We start from the raw sequence: 18439 nt of genomic DNA, 5'->3' as shown, positions 1-18439 counted from the left end.
TCGCGGAACTAGTGTGTGAATCTGTGTGATTTTGAAAATTATAATGAAACTGGAAAAGTACTGAACCTTTCACCATAATGTAGAATTGGTCTTTAAAAATTCATACACTCTATAGTTTGTATATATAGGGTATAAATTACGTCTGTAAGTAGATAATATATATCTGTCCAAATATAAACAAAACATTGTTATACACTCATGTTTGCATTACATTAACAAAGCTCTTGTGTAAAATCAACGTAGATAATCTTAAAACTAAAAAGTATTTATCTAACTTATAACTTACAAAGTAGCTTGGATTAGACAGGTTTCTCATCTTCTTCGAAAACTGTAATGAACGCTCGTCTAGTGCAGAGTATTTTAGATAATATAATAATATATTTGAACTTAATAATTTGAACCCTGGAGGTAACAACTCGAATGCAGTTGCCAGTCTCAAGGGACTCTGACTGTTCGATTGGCATTCTGACTTGTGCTTAATTAATATTAACACGCGCTAACAGCTGCTATTGAAAAGGCTTATCATTTATTTATATGTAGGTATATTTGTTCACCCTTATGCTATAAATAATTATTTACGCGAAGTACCTGAAAATATCTTGGCGTAGAGCGTACGAACTGCGTATCCTAGTGACATTTTAAGAAAACGTAACACTTCACATACTTATGATTGATATAGGTACACGTTGGTGATATAATTATTCCCCGTAAATATCTGAGATTTTTTAAAAGGAATAGTACTGTGTACAACATAATATACCTGCACGTAATAATTAACAAATAGGGAACACGTACAAAGGCAATATTTTTTGGACACAGCTGTTGCACCAATTCGCTCTAATGAACGAGATATATCATTCACTCATAATTGAATGCCAGGTCGAAAAAGGTTTTCACGTGACTCAAACCAGAGATATCCATTACGATAGCTCGTTGATCAGCGAAACAAATTTTAATACAGTCACAAAGCTGCAGGCTTAAAGTATTAAACTTCGTTCTTTAAAACTGAATTTTAAATTGTTGGTGCTGTGGTGCTTTTGCATTTAAACACATAATTTCAATATGGTACGTGTTCGTAATATCGCTTATTTTTGGAATGCAATAACGTCAATATATTCTGAATATGAAAGATAATTTTAAGTGTTTTGTATGTTATTGCATCATGAGACTACTCACTGACTAGCTGTTACCGTATGATCTAAATACCGTTGAGTACCAGTCACTGAATGCTTTTACGACGCAAAGACAGCCTGTATTCAGACGTACTATTTCAGTCGTAGTGTTTCTATGTTCACGCTCAAAGCTTTGCCTGAAATGTCACGCCTTCAAACTTACCAATATAACTATGTAGTTGTCACTATTCTATTTCATATACTAGTCATCATGAATCATTGATTTTAACGAGAACCTAATCAAATTAAGTTGCGCATATCACGAAAATGAAATGCGATCGTATCATAAAGTGAGTTTTACTATATGGCCACAACATACCACAATACTCTTAAAAAACTCATTAAACTTTAAAGTAGATGCTTCAATTGTAAAATGATAAAATTTGGTATTGCCTTTAATTTGAATCTCATCTTTGAGAAAAATACTTGAATTTGATGTCTGATTGAAAAACTTTTCAAGACCTACCAATTACTTGCCTAACATTAGAAATGTTTTTTTAATCTGAAATAATAAAAAAGTTTTTATTCGTTTAAATTTAAATAACCCAAAAGTTAAAGTATTTGATAGAAAAAGCTACAGTTCTACAATTATATTAATCTACACTATATCCAATTTTAAAAAGCTTTTGCCAACTCGACCACTGCTTACTTACTTACAGCGTGGTTCGTTTAAATAGAGAAACATTTGAATAACCAAGTTTTATAAAAAACACATTTTCTTTCAACATGATTCCAACGTTCATTAATTCAAATATTTAGTTCTAAATAGGTGTTATTAGTGAGCTATAAAAGCAGGACCTGGCATTCAAGCTTAACTACGCTGATTTGATCACATTTCCAATACTGCAGTGGCAATCAATCCGATTAATTTGGGAATCATGTAGCTATATCGATTCAGGTGTATCGTGGCATACGTAAATGGACTATACAGGGTGCAAGTAACATAAGTTACATGAAGAAAAATTTGAAAAAGTGCGATTTTCACATTTGCGAAAACACTGAAGAAGTTTTACGATTGTTAATCATCCATCCTCCGAGCCCTTTTCCCAATCATGTTGGGGTCGGCTTCCAGTCTAACCGGATTCAGCTGAGTACCAGTGCTTTACAAGAAGCGACTGCCTATCTGACCTCCTCTACCCAGTTACCCGGGCAACCCGATACCCCTTGGTTAGACTGGTGTCAGACTTACTGGCTTCTGACTACCCGTAACGACTGCCAAGGATGTTCAATGACAGCCGGGACCTTACGATTTTACGATTGTTAATAACTGTTAAAATTCGTATGATTAAAAAAAGGTGACATGTTGTACATTCATGCTTGCCAGTCAAAATGTAACATGAATTTTTGCACTGCCATATTTGGTACATAAATAACATAACATTGCACCATATCGTTTGTTTCAGCCAGCCTGTATAATTTTAATCGAATGTAACCCGGCTTGGGACGCGATCGGCCGAGCTCGGACCTCGTTAATCGATATTAAATAAATTTATCTTTAATCGATCAGGTGATGGGGAAGTGACGGAGCTTTTTGGGGAAATATGTAGTTAAAATTAGCCTTTAACCTATTCCATAAATAACTATGTTGTACACTTACATTTTTACTAATTTGAAACTATTTTGAACTACGTCAAACTTATATTGACCTTCGGTTATCTAGTTAACTTTTTCCTTGTCAATTACAACGGACCAAAAGATTTATATTAGGCTGGTTAGCGATGCGGAAGTTATATCTACTGATAAGAATCAATTTAGATCGATATACGATAACGTCTGTCAAACTGTCATCACGAACCAGGCAAATCGCATCTCTAAATTCTTATCTATTAATTAATCATCATCCATAATTTCGTCACGAACTTTTTTTCCAAACCAGCTTTTTTCCAAGTCAGTAATCAATTAGACAAAAAACTTCTTACGTGCAAACAAAATGCCTTGAATAATAAACTATCTTAAGTATAACTCTTTATCATACTGATTTATTAGCTAACTAAATAGGTGTCTTATCGCGGAAGCATTGAGGTTAATACTACTTAAATTAGCATTTAAATAACCTTTTGCATATCTAACTTAACTTGGTAAGTACCCAAGACAGGTGAGGTTAACCTAACCACGGGGAATTAGAAGCAAGTACGACTACCGAATATCGGGCTACGTAAACCGCGAAATAGGTTGGCTGTACACGAGAGTACACCCACGCAATCCCGTTTTAGCTTTTAACAGGTAAAGCAGATACAGTGTGCAACCAACCTATAGAAACCACAGAATTGCTAGCCTCGAGTCCACAACTCCACGTAGTTAAGTTAAAGCCTGATTTGAATGTAACGGTTATTTATAGCCTTTCCTCACTCGGAATACTAACGTCCGTATCTTGGTCCGAGTCTATGAAATATTTCCATTTTACGCGGCTACCACATTTTTCACACATTTATTATTTCAATGGGCGTGTTGGTTTTACATTATTTTATTCTTTGTTCTACCATTCTTTGCTTCCATCTGGGCGTAGTTCCTTTTTTGCCCGTTTTTGCTGTTTATATTTGTAATAAAAAAATATATTTATTCTGTAACTCTCTGCTAACCAACAGATGGCTATCTATTTGTCACTTTTAGATGGTCCAATGGCCATCCTTTCACATTTATCCAAAATAATGTAACATTTCTTTACTACAGCCTAATGACTATTTAAAATACAGGTATTTGAATAGAATGAACGTATGTATTCGGTCCGAAGTGGCCTTTTCACCTGTAGCCCACAAACCAAAGTTAGGGTCTCCAAGGTCGCCCGGTGTGTATAATGCTTTCGAAGTTCCCTACCTGAATAAAGGGTAGTCATTATACCGATTTTAAGAATACAAGGTTGTTATAATATTGATATCACCTACATTATGTAGCTGTAGGATTGTATTATGTAAGTGCAATATACGTGGAATGGTATATTTTGTTCAGATACATTGTATTTACTCTGGAATCAATTAGCGGCTCCACGGGGAATCCATGTGTTGAAAGTTAATGCACATTGAAATTCTATGGTAATATTATGAGTGTACTGTAAACTTAAACAGTCCCGGAAATATATTTTATTCAGTATAAAAATCTTAATCCAATTAAAAGCTTACTTACGCGACGATAATTCAAAGCTCTGTAAAAAATACTTAACAAACCATTCTTATCTCACAAATATTTTTCAACAGCCCTTTTACCCAAAACAGCTAATTACACTCAAGCCTATATTAGTATTCGAGCGTGAATAGTAGCGTATAATTAAACGAGCTAAGCCAAATTGATAGGGCAAGCTTGGCCCAAGTTAGGGTGCGCGGCATCCATCAAAATGTCCACCGCTGTTATCGCTTGGGAGACCACGCCACTGATTTGTAGCCCAACATTTCACTACTAATGTATAACTTAGTAAAATGGCAGCCTACTAAGTATGGTAGCTTGACTTGTGCTTGAAAAGTTTTATAGGAAAAGCCTTTTCAATCAAAATCACAGGTCTAATACTCTTGTTCTTTTACCAGCCTTAAACAATTTTGTTGTTATAAACGATTTCAAAACAATAAAATGCGGTGGTTTCAATATAATAATTGTTATTTCACGTTGGTTGTAAAGAAAATATTCCTTTGTGGAAAAAAGGATGCGGTTTTAAAAATGCCTGGATTTTTTAAAATTCTTTTGAAAGGTATAGAGTACCCGGACGTAGGTAAGTAGATATGGATGGATCACACTTAACGATGAATTCAATTTGATTTATCTACGAATACTCCAGACCTCATCTCCTCATAAATTAAACTCCTGTCAATTAATCTTACTAAACTTTGCTGAAGTTGGAAACCATTTGATTCCAATGATTGGAACTTTAACTTTGACGTGGTGGATAGAGAAAAATAATTCGCGTTCAATCCATATACATTCAAGTCTATCTGTGCGTGATGGTGATAAATTGAAACAAAAGATATTTACATAATGCCTATCCATATGAAAGCCTGTGACATACTATTAAATTCAGCCAGATACTACAATAGGCTGTTGACGTATTGACAAGCATCGGACATACTGCATTAACTTTATTCATTTGACAGCAACGGCGCAGTATTATATTAAATTAAATATTTTATTCTGATTTATTGCTAGACACAAAAAGATCACAACTTTTTAGAATAGATTTTTTTTTCTTTTTGTCATGTTAATGCACTATCATAAAATAACATTTAGAATTTCTAGAAAAATAAGATCCCACCAAAAACATTAAATGTAAAAAAAACCAATCCTCTACGCAATTCCTCCACCGTAAAAAGTTTTGAGATCGCATAGAAGCCAAGTCCTGTTCAACTTTATTTGTAATAATAAATCAATATTTTGTGACTATATCAATAGTTTCGTTCACTTTACAATAATATTGACTTAGCCATGAGCACAATAAACTACAAATATAATACAGCATATCTTGGAGAGGTGAAAGTCAATCATGAAGTTTAATATCACAGAATTAAATACTTTTAGTTTATTCAATTGTTACTAAATGACCGACAGTCAGTATCATCCAAAATCATGAACTGCACATTTACTATGGCGCATGTTTGGTCCATGGTGATCTCAAATTCCAATCAGTCCAATCGTAAAATCATGTCCATATAGAATGTATCAATTCAATGGTATTTACACATTATTTCAGGGAGCGACTATTAACTTGTGCTCATGGCCAAGACAATATTATTGTAATGTGAACAAAACTATTGATATAGTCACAAAATATTGATTTATTATTACAAATAAAGTTGAACAGGACTTGGCTTCTATGCGATCTCAAAACTTTTTACGGTGGAGGAATTGCGTAGAGGATTGGCTTTTTTTACATTTAATGTTTTTGGGATCTAATTTATTTTTGTAGGTCTCCTTCTTCTCTAAGTATATAACAAATTAAATTAACTTACATGCAACTAACTAAATATATAACAAACTAAATATGTAGACCTAAACTAGCACGTAAACAACATTTTTTAAATAAATTAAACAATTTCGAAATTGTCGAATTTTTAATCGAATATCTTTTAATAAAAGAGATTTATTTCAGAGGTAGATGGCGCTATCACATGAAATTGTTTTTTAACTAAAACCGTAGCGCGATTTAGACCAGGACAACGCCATCTATCGAGCGAGCATGCAGTATTTATCGCACTGCATTAATATGAAAGATTTTATCATTATTCATTTTATTTTAACCTAGCTTTTTTATTCATATGTATGTATATTTAATACATATTAACAATATACCACACTACGTAACAATAAAACAAATAGTAACATTTTGTACATAAATAAATAACAAAGTTATCAATGCAGTCAAAATTCATACACAATGTTCTTGAAAAACCGCAAATATAAATTTGTTTCCTATTTTTTATTAAGTTTTAAGGTTTTTATAATTTTTCCTTTATATGTAGCTAATAACCTATCTTGGTGCCAAATTTGAAGGTTCTAAGTTTGCTAGAAGTACCTTAGACTTTTGATGATCGGTCAGTGAGTGAGTCAGTGACAAAATGGTGTAACTTTGATCGCTCATAACTCGTAAACTATTTATTCAAATTTCTTGTAATTTTGGGACTGAGCTTGTTCTAATACTTACTCTTGGTCATCGAAAACCTAAACTCCTAGCTTTGTTCACATGGAAGATACAGGGGGCTGAAATAGCCGCGAAACGCTTCGAGAAAAGATGGTACGGCCGTGCCCGCTTTGCTCGAGTCTTGGCTGGGGCACTGCCGTGCCCTCAGATTTATTTTTTGAAAACCAATGACAGACGGTCATGACATCTACGTGATATGCTTGAGCATATTTCGCAATGTGACCCAGAACATTTGGAAACTCATAATTTTTCTTTATCCCCGTAAAAGGATAAGCCAACGTGAGGCAAAATGAGCAATTTTCCTCAATTCCTTCAAAATACCTGATATTTAAATGATGACTTGACTACATTATATTTAATGTTTCCTAAGTTCCAGATTTTTAGTAATCAGTAATTCCAAAACACACCACACGAGCCTTCAAATCAAACTACATTTACACACCCCAGTTGCTCACACGCAACCTTTTATTAGCACATGATTATCGCGATGTTAGCCGAGCTCGTAACAATAAACTTACACCGTCTATACTTCAGCGATTAACCCTTAAACAACCTTCATTTATTTAATACTGTTTCTTCCCTCATATCAAAGTTCTAGTCTGATCCAAGATTAGCTAGATAGAAAAGGTATTGTTGTGCGTGCTACACCAGTTAATTGAAAACGCTTAGTAGTGTACTCTGTAAAGATCCCAAGTAGCTTCAAAGATTCTGAGTGAAAAGGAAAGTTGGTGGCAAAATAAAAAACTTCCGTGAGAGATAAAAAACGGGAAATTAATCTGGTATTTTTCGAGGACCAGCAAATCAAAATCGGATATTAAAAATTACAGCTCATAAGCTCGCAACGTTTTGGTTCACACAGAAAACAAAATAACAGAAAGGAAAATATGAAACCGTATAGCCAACAACGAGGTTTATTATCTTTATTAAATAAAATACATAGTTGACATCCTAGACTTCTTGGTTCATATTTACAGACAGACATTTCAAGAATAGTAGACAGAATATGATCGTAAAAAGTATTTTGTATCGTAGTGACAAGGCGAAAGGAAATGGCCTGAGCTCGTAAACACGGCCCGGGAATGTCCGGCAGGTCAAATTAGCGTGAAACAAACCGTCTTGTCATAGTTGGAAAATGATGGACGTTAATGTTTTTGCATCTAGCGAAGTAACTGACGTTTTGTTGGACGAGAGTCTATGCATATATTTAACATGAATAAGGACAGGTAACGGAACTAATTTACTGGCTGACTGTTTTCTTAGGTTTTTGATTATATTATAATTCATGGCAGTGTTTGGTTAGGATATGCTCAACATCGTATACTCAACTCAAAAGACTTAGATTATTCAAACAGGTAACATAAAGTACATTTTGCGTTATCATAGCATAGCAGTAATACCTGTTATGTACATAATCACACACCTCGAGAAGTGAATCTTTTTCATACTTGAATTAATAATATGAGTGGGAACCGACACGCACGCAATATTGGTAAAAGCATTATACATCATGGCAGAAATCTCGGGAATGTAAGGGCCGTATTGCTCATCCTGTTGTGTTGGGGCAATAATACCCACCTATGTTTGATACCAGAAATACCGCGAAACATGTGGTTTAATCTTTGTTTATAGGATTGTGAAAGACCCTCATGTGACGTCAATTCCCCAAATTCGGGTGAACGCCAACTCAAAAGTACTTATTTATACTTCTATATTAACCGGATTTGCGAATGTATGTTGTAAAACACGCGTACTGAAATCTAATTTGGACATCTCGGCTGACGCATTCTCGTTCATATATATTGAAGTATCTGTCACGACAAAAAGTCCAACACGAGCCCGCAATGTGCGTCGCGATCCGACACAAATAAGAAAAGTTGACGAAAGGAATGGCGCTGCGAACAAATTAAACTGTCTGCCGCTAAAACTTCACTGTTATTATGAAATCTGAATACGCGTATGAATAAACACACGTGTACGTAATTCCAACAGTACGCTTCAAGTTCTTGGGGTAACTACTGCCCTGCAATTTACGTTCTCTACGAGTTTGCTAAAGTTTTAAGTGATATTTCGCACTGGCAACCACTTTAAACTCACGTGGAGTTGTCATATAATTTATTAAAGTAATAAAAGCTCTTTCGAAATCTAGATTAAGGTTTCAAGATTTATTACATTACATTTTATCATTAAAAACTTATAAATAATTTGAAATTTTGAATAAAGAATCTTATTGTGAAGCCTAATACAAGTCCAAATAAATAGTCAGCGACATTCGTTAGAACTAATAAATGCTTATTTGGCTTGGTTGTAACAAATTACTGAAGTGCGTGAGCTAAGGTCAGCATTAGGTTATGAAAATCTCAGAAATTATACACCGAATTATTTTCTTTGCAACAGTAAAGAAAGTTCCATCATAATGTTTAGCCTGAAAATTGTGCTTAGCACGCTACATTTCACCTTGAGATGTGATTTTATCGACAGCTGAATGATTTTATCGATATCAAACTTAGTCTGAGAGAAAATTTTAAGCATATATAAAATTATTTATGAACTTATATTTTTTAGTGTATCATAAGAATACATTTGAAATAATTAGAGTAAAAAAACAAGTTTTCGAGGGCATTCAAGTGGCGAGCTCGGCGTGAAAACTGAACAAGCTGTTACGGCTGCGATTTTAATAACTAAAAACTCCTTCGTCCGAGCGCTTTATTCAAATTTAATTTTGAGTTCCAAATTAAGCGCTATCTAGAATATTCTAGGCTACTAGGAACTATTGTTAGGCAAATAGGCCTCGTTTTGGAGCACGAAGGCCGTGAAAATGTTCCGTTTTGCATTTGCGAAGATAGCGAATGAATAGACACGCACGGTTGAGTCGTCCGTAACGTGTAAGAGGGAGAATTAGGTGGTAGATAGGCATCGGTAGGGACGGAAGCCGCCACCTTGGCGTGCCTGCATTGTTACGGTGCACTAAGGTCTTTACATTTTCCACGTTAGTAAAGGTCTCATCGAAAGGTCACGTTCTGTAAATACATCACCGTTATAGATACGCTTTAGTAGTGCTAAGTACTGCAATCATTGTAAAACTAGAATTGTAGCTCCTACACTTTGGTATATTTTTGTCTCGTTTTCGTTTCTCCATTTTATCCGTTACAAACTTTGTATTCTACAAAAAGTTTTAATGAAATGCTGACGACGAGATGGAACTCTTGAATAAGATTGTCGAACTGTATTCCTTTAATGCCTTACTTCTATTTATAACCTCGACGCTTCCTCATTGCATTGATAGTGTAATCTATTTACGTGCGTACTTCAACCATGGGTACACAAGCTTCAATATTAGTTTAATCTTGTAAATTGATATGTTTATTGCTTATCTACGCAGTAATTTAATCAATACGAGAAAATCTAACAGCGTGTATGCCGTATCTTATCATAGTCGATCGGAACAGTAATACCGTTTTTCCTAAAGGTCAATTGTTAGGTTTGAGCTGTAGGTCAACAGAGCTTTGATGTATTATTAACGTATGCAAATTACTGAGCTGAGATTTAAACCGATATGTGTAAGCTAAGCTATTAATACCTGATACGAGATTACGACAGCTTACTAAATGTTTGTTCAAATATTTAGAATTTCTGATACTTTAGTGTTGATGACAGAGGTTTTCATTCATCGTACATGTTTTCTTTTTTTTTAGTTCTTTACTAACATTTGTTAGTGATAGATCTGGCACCTGGCCACACACAAAACGAGGTATAATGTTCTCATGACAACTGCATTTAAATGCAAGGAAATGTATGTTTTGTAAATGGCTTCTTGCCATAAATCAATTACTTTTTGCCATCTTTTCTACGTTAGATGCGAAGCTAATTAGTATTCTCAATTCGTATTTTCTTCATAAATTATGCGTTATCTGACATTTTTAGGAAAACTTTCTGTATATCAATGTCATAATACACTAGGTATTTTTAGAATTGATAGACTAACATTGACAATAATTATGTGTGCAAAACATCTGAAATTATAGAACCATAGAATCTTATCAAAATTTTATCATGTAAAATTTTGTGTTCATATCAATTGTAATCGGATATTTTATCTAAAATTAGATAGAGGATATTATAAAGTTGACTGACGTTTGATAGGTATCAATTCGCACATATTTGAATAATCAGATAAATGTTTTCGAATGAATACATAAACCCTATATTAATCAGTTAGTTCACTGGGCTGAATCATTAAGTTTATCATAATTAAGTTAATTTCAGTAGGTTTCAGTAACTAGTACCTATATCATGATTTTAATCACACCACTTCCAATTTTTTTTAACTTTTTACTCTAGGCGTAATCGCAAATATAGTTTAACTGGAACGTAGTTTATTTATAACCATTAAATAATAAGCAGAACTACTGAGAAACACTCAGTTAAATTATGACAGAGGCTGTAACAATCCGTCAAGATCTGTCGCGTGCCGCTCGCAGCCTCACGCCGGCAATCCGAACAAATGACAACCGGCTTTGAGGCTCGCTGTCAGTAGCTAAACGCTTTGTAATGTTGAGACCACGGTCTTTCCTGAGGATAATATACATTGCACAGACAGGCAGTCAAAAGCTGTCTACTTTTTATTCGAGTAAAGGATTTTTTTGGGATTATAAAATGTCCAAGAAAATCTGTAGTTCTATACTAGGTAATATAATGAAGAGGAAACATTTTCTTCTTGTTTGTACCCTAAGGGCTCCGAAACTAATGAAACGATTAGAAAAAATATTTAACTAATGAAAAGCTACACTCTTCTAGAGTAACATAGGATACATTTTATCCCGGTATGAGCAGTAGTTCCCACGGAAGGCGGGTGAAACCGCAGGAAAACGACTAGTCGTTCATAAAACAAGATTTCTCAAATCACTCTAACAAAATACTCATCTTGAAAAATGAGTTATGTTCCAATTTTATATTTATTATTCAGACGAGCTTGTGAAATATAAATCTCGCCCTAGTTAATGACATAAATTCGTAATGGTTCATAAACTTCTGTCGCTATAAGTGTGTGATGTATCAAACTTTGGAGTATGACAAGTGAATGACTATTTATCACTATCGCTAAAAATATTTTCTTAACTTTATTTTAAATTCGACACATGTTCGTTCAATTCAAAATTGAGTTATGTATTTTTTGCATTAAAAAACCTTTTGATATTTTGAATCCTAGGGTTTATGTGTTCATTTTATTCAGTCATGCGATTGATTGACGTAAAGAAAAATCTGAAACTTTCTAGAATATATACACGAATAATAGTGAGTCTGTATCCAAATTAAATTGAATATAAGTATCTAAGCCTGTTCGTTTGATGAAAATCTCTTGCTTTGTAAGATTTTTTGCGAAAAACCCGAGTTAACAACTAAGTAAAGGTAAACTGTTTTTATAACCTGTATTTACTTAGTACCTAAAATAGCAACTAGAGTCTGCGAAATACTACTCATATTTTAAATATAAATAAGTAACATCATACAATATACATGTATAGTGAAAATTCCATTTTGATGACAACAGTTTATATACAGAAGTACAACCAAACAAATACTGACGAAATGAGATATAAATACCAATTCGACTCATTGCGAGTTTATCCGTAAACAATGATTTCAGCAAATTCCCGTTTTCCATATAATTTCCAGAACCCGTGGGTTTTTGATTCGCGGTGCAGCAATGATAAACTTGGTCAGGGAGCTTTGCCAATCATTATTCATAACGCTGTATGTTTATCGCCCTCTCCATCGCTTGGAGTCATCGCTCGCGATTCTCCTTCTACTGACGCATAACGCTATTTTCGGAAAACTTTGCAGTACGTCTCCGGTAGATTGGCGTAATTAATCTTACAAAAATGCCATATTTTGACATATATATGTAATTAATCGTATCTAGACACATGAAATTGCTATCCGGAAACTCTCTGGGCGTCCTCAACCGTGTTTCTGGTATGTCATTCTTTATACGAATTGACATGGATGATAGACACTCAAAATTATGAATTATAAATAAACACATGAATCACAATATTCCTTGTCAAAATTAATTAACAAAATAGTTAATTTGCCAAGACAGATGTAGCGTATTATTTCGGCCAAGTATCGGCGCAGACGCAGTGCCACGTAGCGCGCGCCCACGCAAAGCTCTCGTACGCAACAAAGCGCGACGCGGGATCTCCCGCCACTCAGTTCACTCGCGAGCTTGCGCAAGGAAACAACTCCAAAATATAAACCAGTATTTTAAAATCACAGTGTTGCACCACATTATTGGAACGAAATTTCTTTACATTTCACTCTTTTAAGGTATTTATTTTCTTTTTGTGAATAAGCTTTAAAATAATTATTTTATTTCTGTGTATAACACATTCCATTGCCGATGAAATCCGTACGGTTAATATTTTACATCTGAAATTGGAAGTGAAATTGTAAACTCACTTGCATATCATTCCAAATTCGAGGTTTTTCTTTTTTAAACTTACTGTTAGGTATTTTTTGGGACCGTTCATGTATAATTCTGATTGAAACCCTTAAGAAATTAACTGCATTGTTAGCTCAAACTAACAATATCGTAACCACACAAAACACATTATTCAAAATTCAAATATTTCAAATGTTCAGTACCAGCCAACTAAACTCAAAAAACCTTAAACTTTCATCGCGATAGTGAGAGAAAACTGTGGAATTCAGTAGTTGACGTAATATAGGTCAAGTAAACTCAGACAGGTATTCGCACGTTTTTAATAGACACGAATTCCTATTGTCGTGTAGCTAGGCCGGTGACACAAGGACGGCCCGACTCAAATGACTCGGATGAGTTAGACATTCCTTTGTATAATCGACTCGAAATCAGAAGTCAAAATGTCAATCACAGCCCTGAATAGCGATGACATTCAGAAAAAAAAACATCGCAGTTCATTGATATTTTTACAGCCCACACAAATTTTTAACATAATCATGTAAGAACGTACAAAATAAATACATGCACTACTCCACATATAGTTTAACTTTTCGATGGTGCGGTGGATGCGGTGGTACCTATAACATTTATTTGTATGTAGACAAACTTTTAAAACAACAACAGTTTGTAGAATCGGGAATTTTCCAGAAGTTTTCTAGAAACGAGTTAGTTTGTGTCACAGTTTTCTAACCACGAAACGGTAACAAATGACCAACACGAAAGCCGAATCACGAAACAGCTTTGAATAAACAACACATTTACAGATTTTCCAAAAGATATCTTCTTCATTTTATAGAGTTACTTTTATTTTCTCGTAGAATAAACAAATATTGCTGAATCAATCGATCGGTTACCTGGCACGGGAGGTACATTTACTACTTTGTGATTTCACCATATCTAGTGCATATAAACTGATACATTCAAGTTGCCTCTATAAATGGTTGTCCATTTAATCCCAAAAAATAGCTTTACTTATACATAACAGTAACGACACGAAGCATTTGATAGTAAATACTGGTAAATTCTGCATGATTTTCCTGCATAATTTTATGTTCAAGTCTAACATTCCAGTGATTGTTATTGCAAGAAAAATATAACAGTAGACGGCAGTAACGAAGTCATACCCAGAAATTCTCTAACAACGTAAATTTAAATGTGGTCCAAACATTCCGTCTGGCGCGACGCCAGCTAACGCTATCAATTTCTATCAAACTGAGCTTTCTAGGTTTACATGAACAATGATGAACGGTTTTTCATTTTCTTTTGTCTACTTTTTTCAAACAATCGCAAAATCTTACGGATTTCACGAGAACGGATTCAGTAAACATACAAACAATAACAGGAACTTGATGAGTCAAAAGTTTAATAAGGATTTAGAAACAAAACCTAACCCGGCTTGAGGCAGCATAATAATGTTTCGATTTCCGATAATTGTAGATTAAACTACCAAGATGTCTGAGAGCAAGCAACTCGAAGCCGGCCAGCAGCTCGTCAAGAGGACCATGGATGAGCTGATCCAACAGAAGCAAACAACAGAGAAAGTTACCATCCAGGCCAGACAGGAGTTCCGCGAACATTACCAGGAGAGCTACGAGGAGGAGTTTGAAGAGGAGACCTTCATTGATGAATTCGGAAATGAGACCACAAAGAGGGTGGAGTCCAGCAGCGAGAGCAAAGAGCATTCGAAGAGTGCGGACGTCAAAGTGAAAGCCACCGGCCTGAACGCCGAGCAAGTGAAGGCGCTCACAGACTGCGCGAACGAGGCGGGACAACTGGCGCTCGACTCCAAGCCTGCTAACTGAACGTAATTAAAACAATTCCGTACATTAGCTGGAGCCATTAACAACATGCCTGCAACTTAACACACGTATTTTCAACATTCTGAGCTAACCAAGCAGCCAAATGGTCTTATTGATCAATCCTTAATTACAGCCGGTTCTTACTAATGTTCGGGCAACATGAAAAATCCTAATTCTTTTTCTGTCCTTCCCGGAACCTTTTACCCTACAATTACAAATCCTTTTAACCAACTTATATTAATAGCATTTTAAATGGAAGCAGCCTATTTTACTTGTACGTTTTGTTTCAGGTGTCTGCCTTATCCCGCGTGTGTGGTGGTCTCAAATAGTGATAAAGACTGTGTCCAGTGTTCCTTATTAAGTATTTTATTTTATCTATTTATGTAAGAGAAAATTTGATAAGTATGCAATAAATATATTTAAATGCAATTGTGTATTGAATAGTGTTGTGTTCGATTTACATGTGTTAGTGGAGGTTATATAGGGAAAGTTTTAAAAATGGAAGAGGAAGATGATGAAAGAAAGAGCCGACGGCCTAATCTCGCAGCCTTTAGCTCGTTGAACGCACGCGTCGTCCATGCCTCGCTGGAGGAAGGTTACGTGCGTCAGCAAGCGTCATCAGAATCCGCCGATGCAAATACTTCAAGTATTTCGGCAGCTCAGTATAGTGATAGAAGTTTTGCATCGAAAACTAGTACTTTCTCACGGAGTGGTACTTCTAGTTCGAGTCAAGAAGAATGCGAGGTGGCTCATACAACAATCACTAGCGGCCAATACTTGGCTGCTGCACGGGTAGAAACTGCCCGTTCTATGGAAAGCCTCCGTCCAAGCAAGGATACGTCGCCGGCGCGCCCCTCCAGCTCCTGCACAACCGTTCGCGCGCATCGGAGTTCGTTTTTGACAGCTAGCGAGCGGGATGTGCGGGAGACGCGCGGTGCGCCGGCACGACGAGCCTTGTCCGGGGAAGATATGGGATGCTCTGCTGAAAAACGTCGCGGCTTGTTCGCGAGCACAGAGCGACGTGCCTTGCAGCAGCTCAGCCTGCCGCCCCCCGAGCGGCGCCTGACAATACTCAGCCCCCACAGCCCCATGGCCATCACAGAGCTGCAGTGGCCTTCGCCTCCTGGTATTCGCGGAAGGCGAAAGAAAGGCATGGTGCTACCCAAACTAATACTGCCTCGTAGCGACTCGGATGCCTCGGAGGTGTTTCTAGAAAGGTGCCCATTTTTTATTATTACATAGTATTTTTTCTAAATTTTAGATACCTAGCACTATGTAAGCCTGTAAGCCTACATTATTATTCGATAACTGTCTATCATCCAAATACTCAGACGAGTCTACAAAAATAATATTTTTATTCTTTCCCGAAGAAATTTTATTATTGATGTCATCTCGCATTGAAATTTGTTAAATAAGAATTTGAGCCTTAAAATGCATCAATAGATCTCAAATTGCATTTAACGAGGTCTACACGCGCACGCCCCGCGCCCGCCTCGCGCCAACCCTGCACTCGCCCTGCTCGCGCTCTGCACCCTCCCCGCGTACGCGTTGTGATACCTGGAAGCCACTATGCCTAGTGAACGAAGTAGTCCAGTCACTAGTAGTTTATGTGGACGCGAGGCGTGTGCGAGGCGGATGCAGCGCGTGTGCGGGTTTAAGGCGGGCACAACGCGTGCACGGGTGCTGTGCGTGATCGGCGCGTGTCATCTGAATATGCCCTAATTCACTAGCTGAACTCAAATACGAAAGTACTTAAATAAATGATGCCAAAAATTGGAATACACAGAAGATTGTATTTGCCAAGAAATACATTTATAATGACGTACGTCACTGCTGAAGTAAAAGTAAAACTCTTTACTGCTGTATGTTTACACGGCTTTCTGGGCGAACGTGTTTTATTTGTTTTTAAACCTGGCTGAAAGTTAATTACAAGCTATAAATTATAGTTTTGTTCATTAGTGAATGACGTACCAACACATTTATAGGATTGCTAGATATTTTAAAGCTCGCATGAAGATCATTTTATATTTGACATAGTGTCAGTGTACGATTAGGAATTTTAATTGCAGGTGCTGGTGAGGTACACTTTATTAGTTATTTTATGCTTATATTTCCTTTATTTTATATCTTATATTAATGTTTATTTATGAAGTATTTATTAGTAACATATAATATTCGTAGCTGTAGATAACACTAGACTATCAAATAAACTTGGTGGTATTTATAGGTGTCATTTTGGTCAATGTTATTTTTAGATATCAATTGCGTATGACCTTTAACTATCTGTTATCTTTATTAAAAAGAAAACCGAAAAATATGAGCATGTTTCATAAACTAAAATTATTTTCATAAAAGATCTGAAAGTACGTAATATTTCACTACGATAAAATAAAATATGAGTATGATTACCTATATACATACATATTTATATTTATTTGGGCGGTTGACCTGTAAAGGACACCTCAGTTATAGATATGCAATAACTTTTGGATGGCTTACCAGAATAATAAATGCCTTGGTTCGGTCGACATACTACATCAATACGGACAAGTGTGCCTTACTGCTGAAAATATTTTCACTAAGAATGGCGTTCTATTAAATTTAAAAGAGAGACGCTAGTCAAATGAATCCGCAGTTCTATTTACATGAATACATTCCCTGTTCGTGTTATTTTAGTATTTCCAACTTTTAATACTGATATTTATTCAGCGGCTTTCCACAAAAGCTGTACTACCGTGAAATATCAGTTCAGTTGAATACACTTTTGGTTAAAACTTTTATGAAAAATACATATTTTAAAGTTTATACGCAGTATAAAGCGGCTTCTAGGAACACCTGGCCTGAAACTACACATAAAATAGTATAAAAGAAATGTAGTTCTTTTATCATGAAACGTATTTCTTCATCTCAAGTTTCACACAAAAGAAAGATTACACTGAACAAAATTGTTTTCTCAATGGCGTAACCTCCAACACAAGCTTGTTTACAGCACTGTCGAATAGAAAATAGTACATTGTTATGTATTCCTTGTGTCTATTGAACGATTAAATCGACACACGTGCTGATAGTTGGAAAGCATCCAGAGAATATTCTATAGTGTCCTGAGTAATGATTAAACATTGCAACGAAACAGATGGAACACTAAAGAGAACAGTACTCAGAACAACAGAGTCGTTAAACAGATTCTTTTGAGAATAAATGTAGTGTACATATGTCATTGTCGTGATGTCAGTCACAAGACCCTCCCTAACAATCGTACAAGATGTGAGGCATATAAATATTCCGTGATAAATAACGCCATGTTCACTACGTCACTACATTTATCATAGAGAGTGTGAATCTGTCATGACTGAATTCACTCACAGATTTC

General features: G+C 35.6%; 2 protein-coding genes across 9 annotated transcripts in view; both read left to right on the top strand.

Annotated features, from left to right (window-relative positions):
• Positions 1-18439, top strand: part of LOC110384055 (3',5'-cyclic-AMP phosphodiesterase) — a 368048-nt gene that overhangs the window by 235004 nt on the left and 114605 nt on the right. For 3 of the 8 annotated variants that reach the window (XM_064034096.1, XM_021345119.3, XM_021345117.3), the window contains exon 1: positions 15568-16286. The exons of the other annotated variants lie outside the window; for them this stretch is intronic. In XM_064034096.1, the coding sequence (XP_063890166.1) occupies positions 15568-16286 (719 nt within the window). Of the gene's footprint in view, positions 1-15567; positions 16287-18439 lie in introns of those variants that run through there. 8 annotated transcript variants of the gene reach the window in all.
• On the top strand, positions 12958-15498 carry LOC110384056 (uncharacterized). The gene is made up of 3 exons (XM_021345122.3): positions 12958-13116; positions 14708-15074; positions 15360-15498. Exon 2 carries the CDS (start codon positions 14722-14724, stop codon positions 15070-15072), a length of 351 nt encoding a protein of 116 aa, XP_021200797.3. The 5' UTR covers positions 12958-13116; positions 14708-14721; the 3' UTR covers positions 15073-15074; positions 15360-15498.

The sequence above is a fragment of the Helicoverpa armigera genome, chromosome 4, assembly GCF_030705265.1.
Source record: "Helicoverpa armigera isolate CAAS_96S chromosome 4, ASM3070526v1, whole genome shotgun sequence".
Lineage (NCBI taxonomy): Eukaryota > Metazoa > Arthropoda > Insecta > Lepidoptera > Noctuidae > Helicoverpa > Helicoverpa armigera.
The sequence above is the reverse complement of the archived record's forward strand: the minus strand, read 5'-3'. Positions and strand labels throughout refer to the sequence as shown.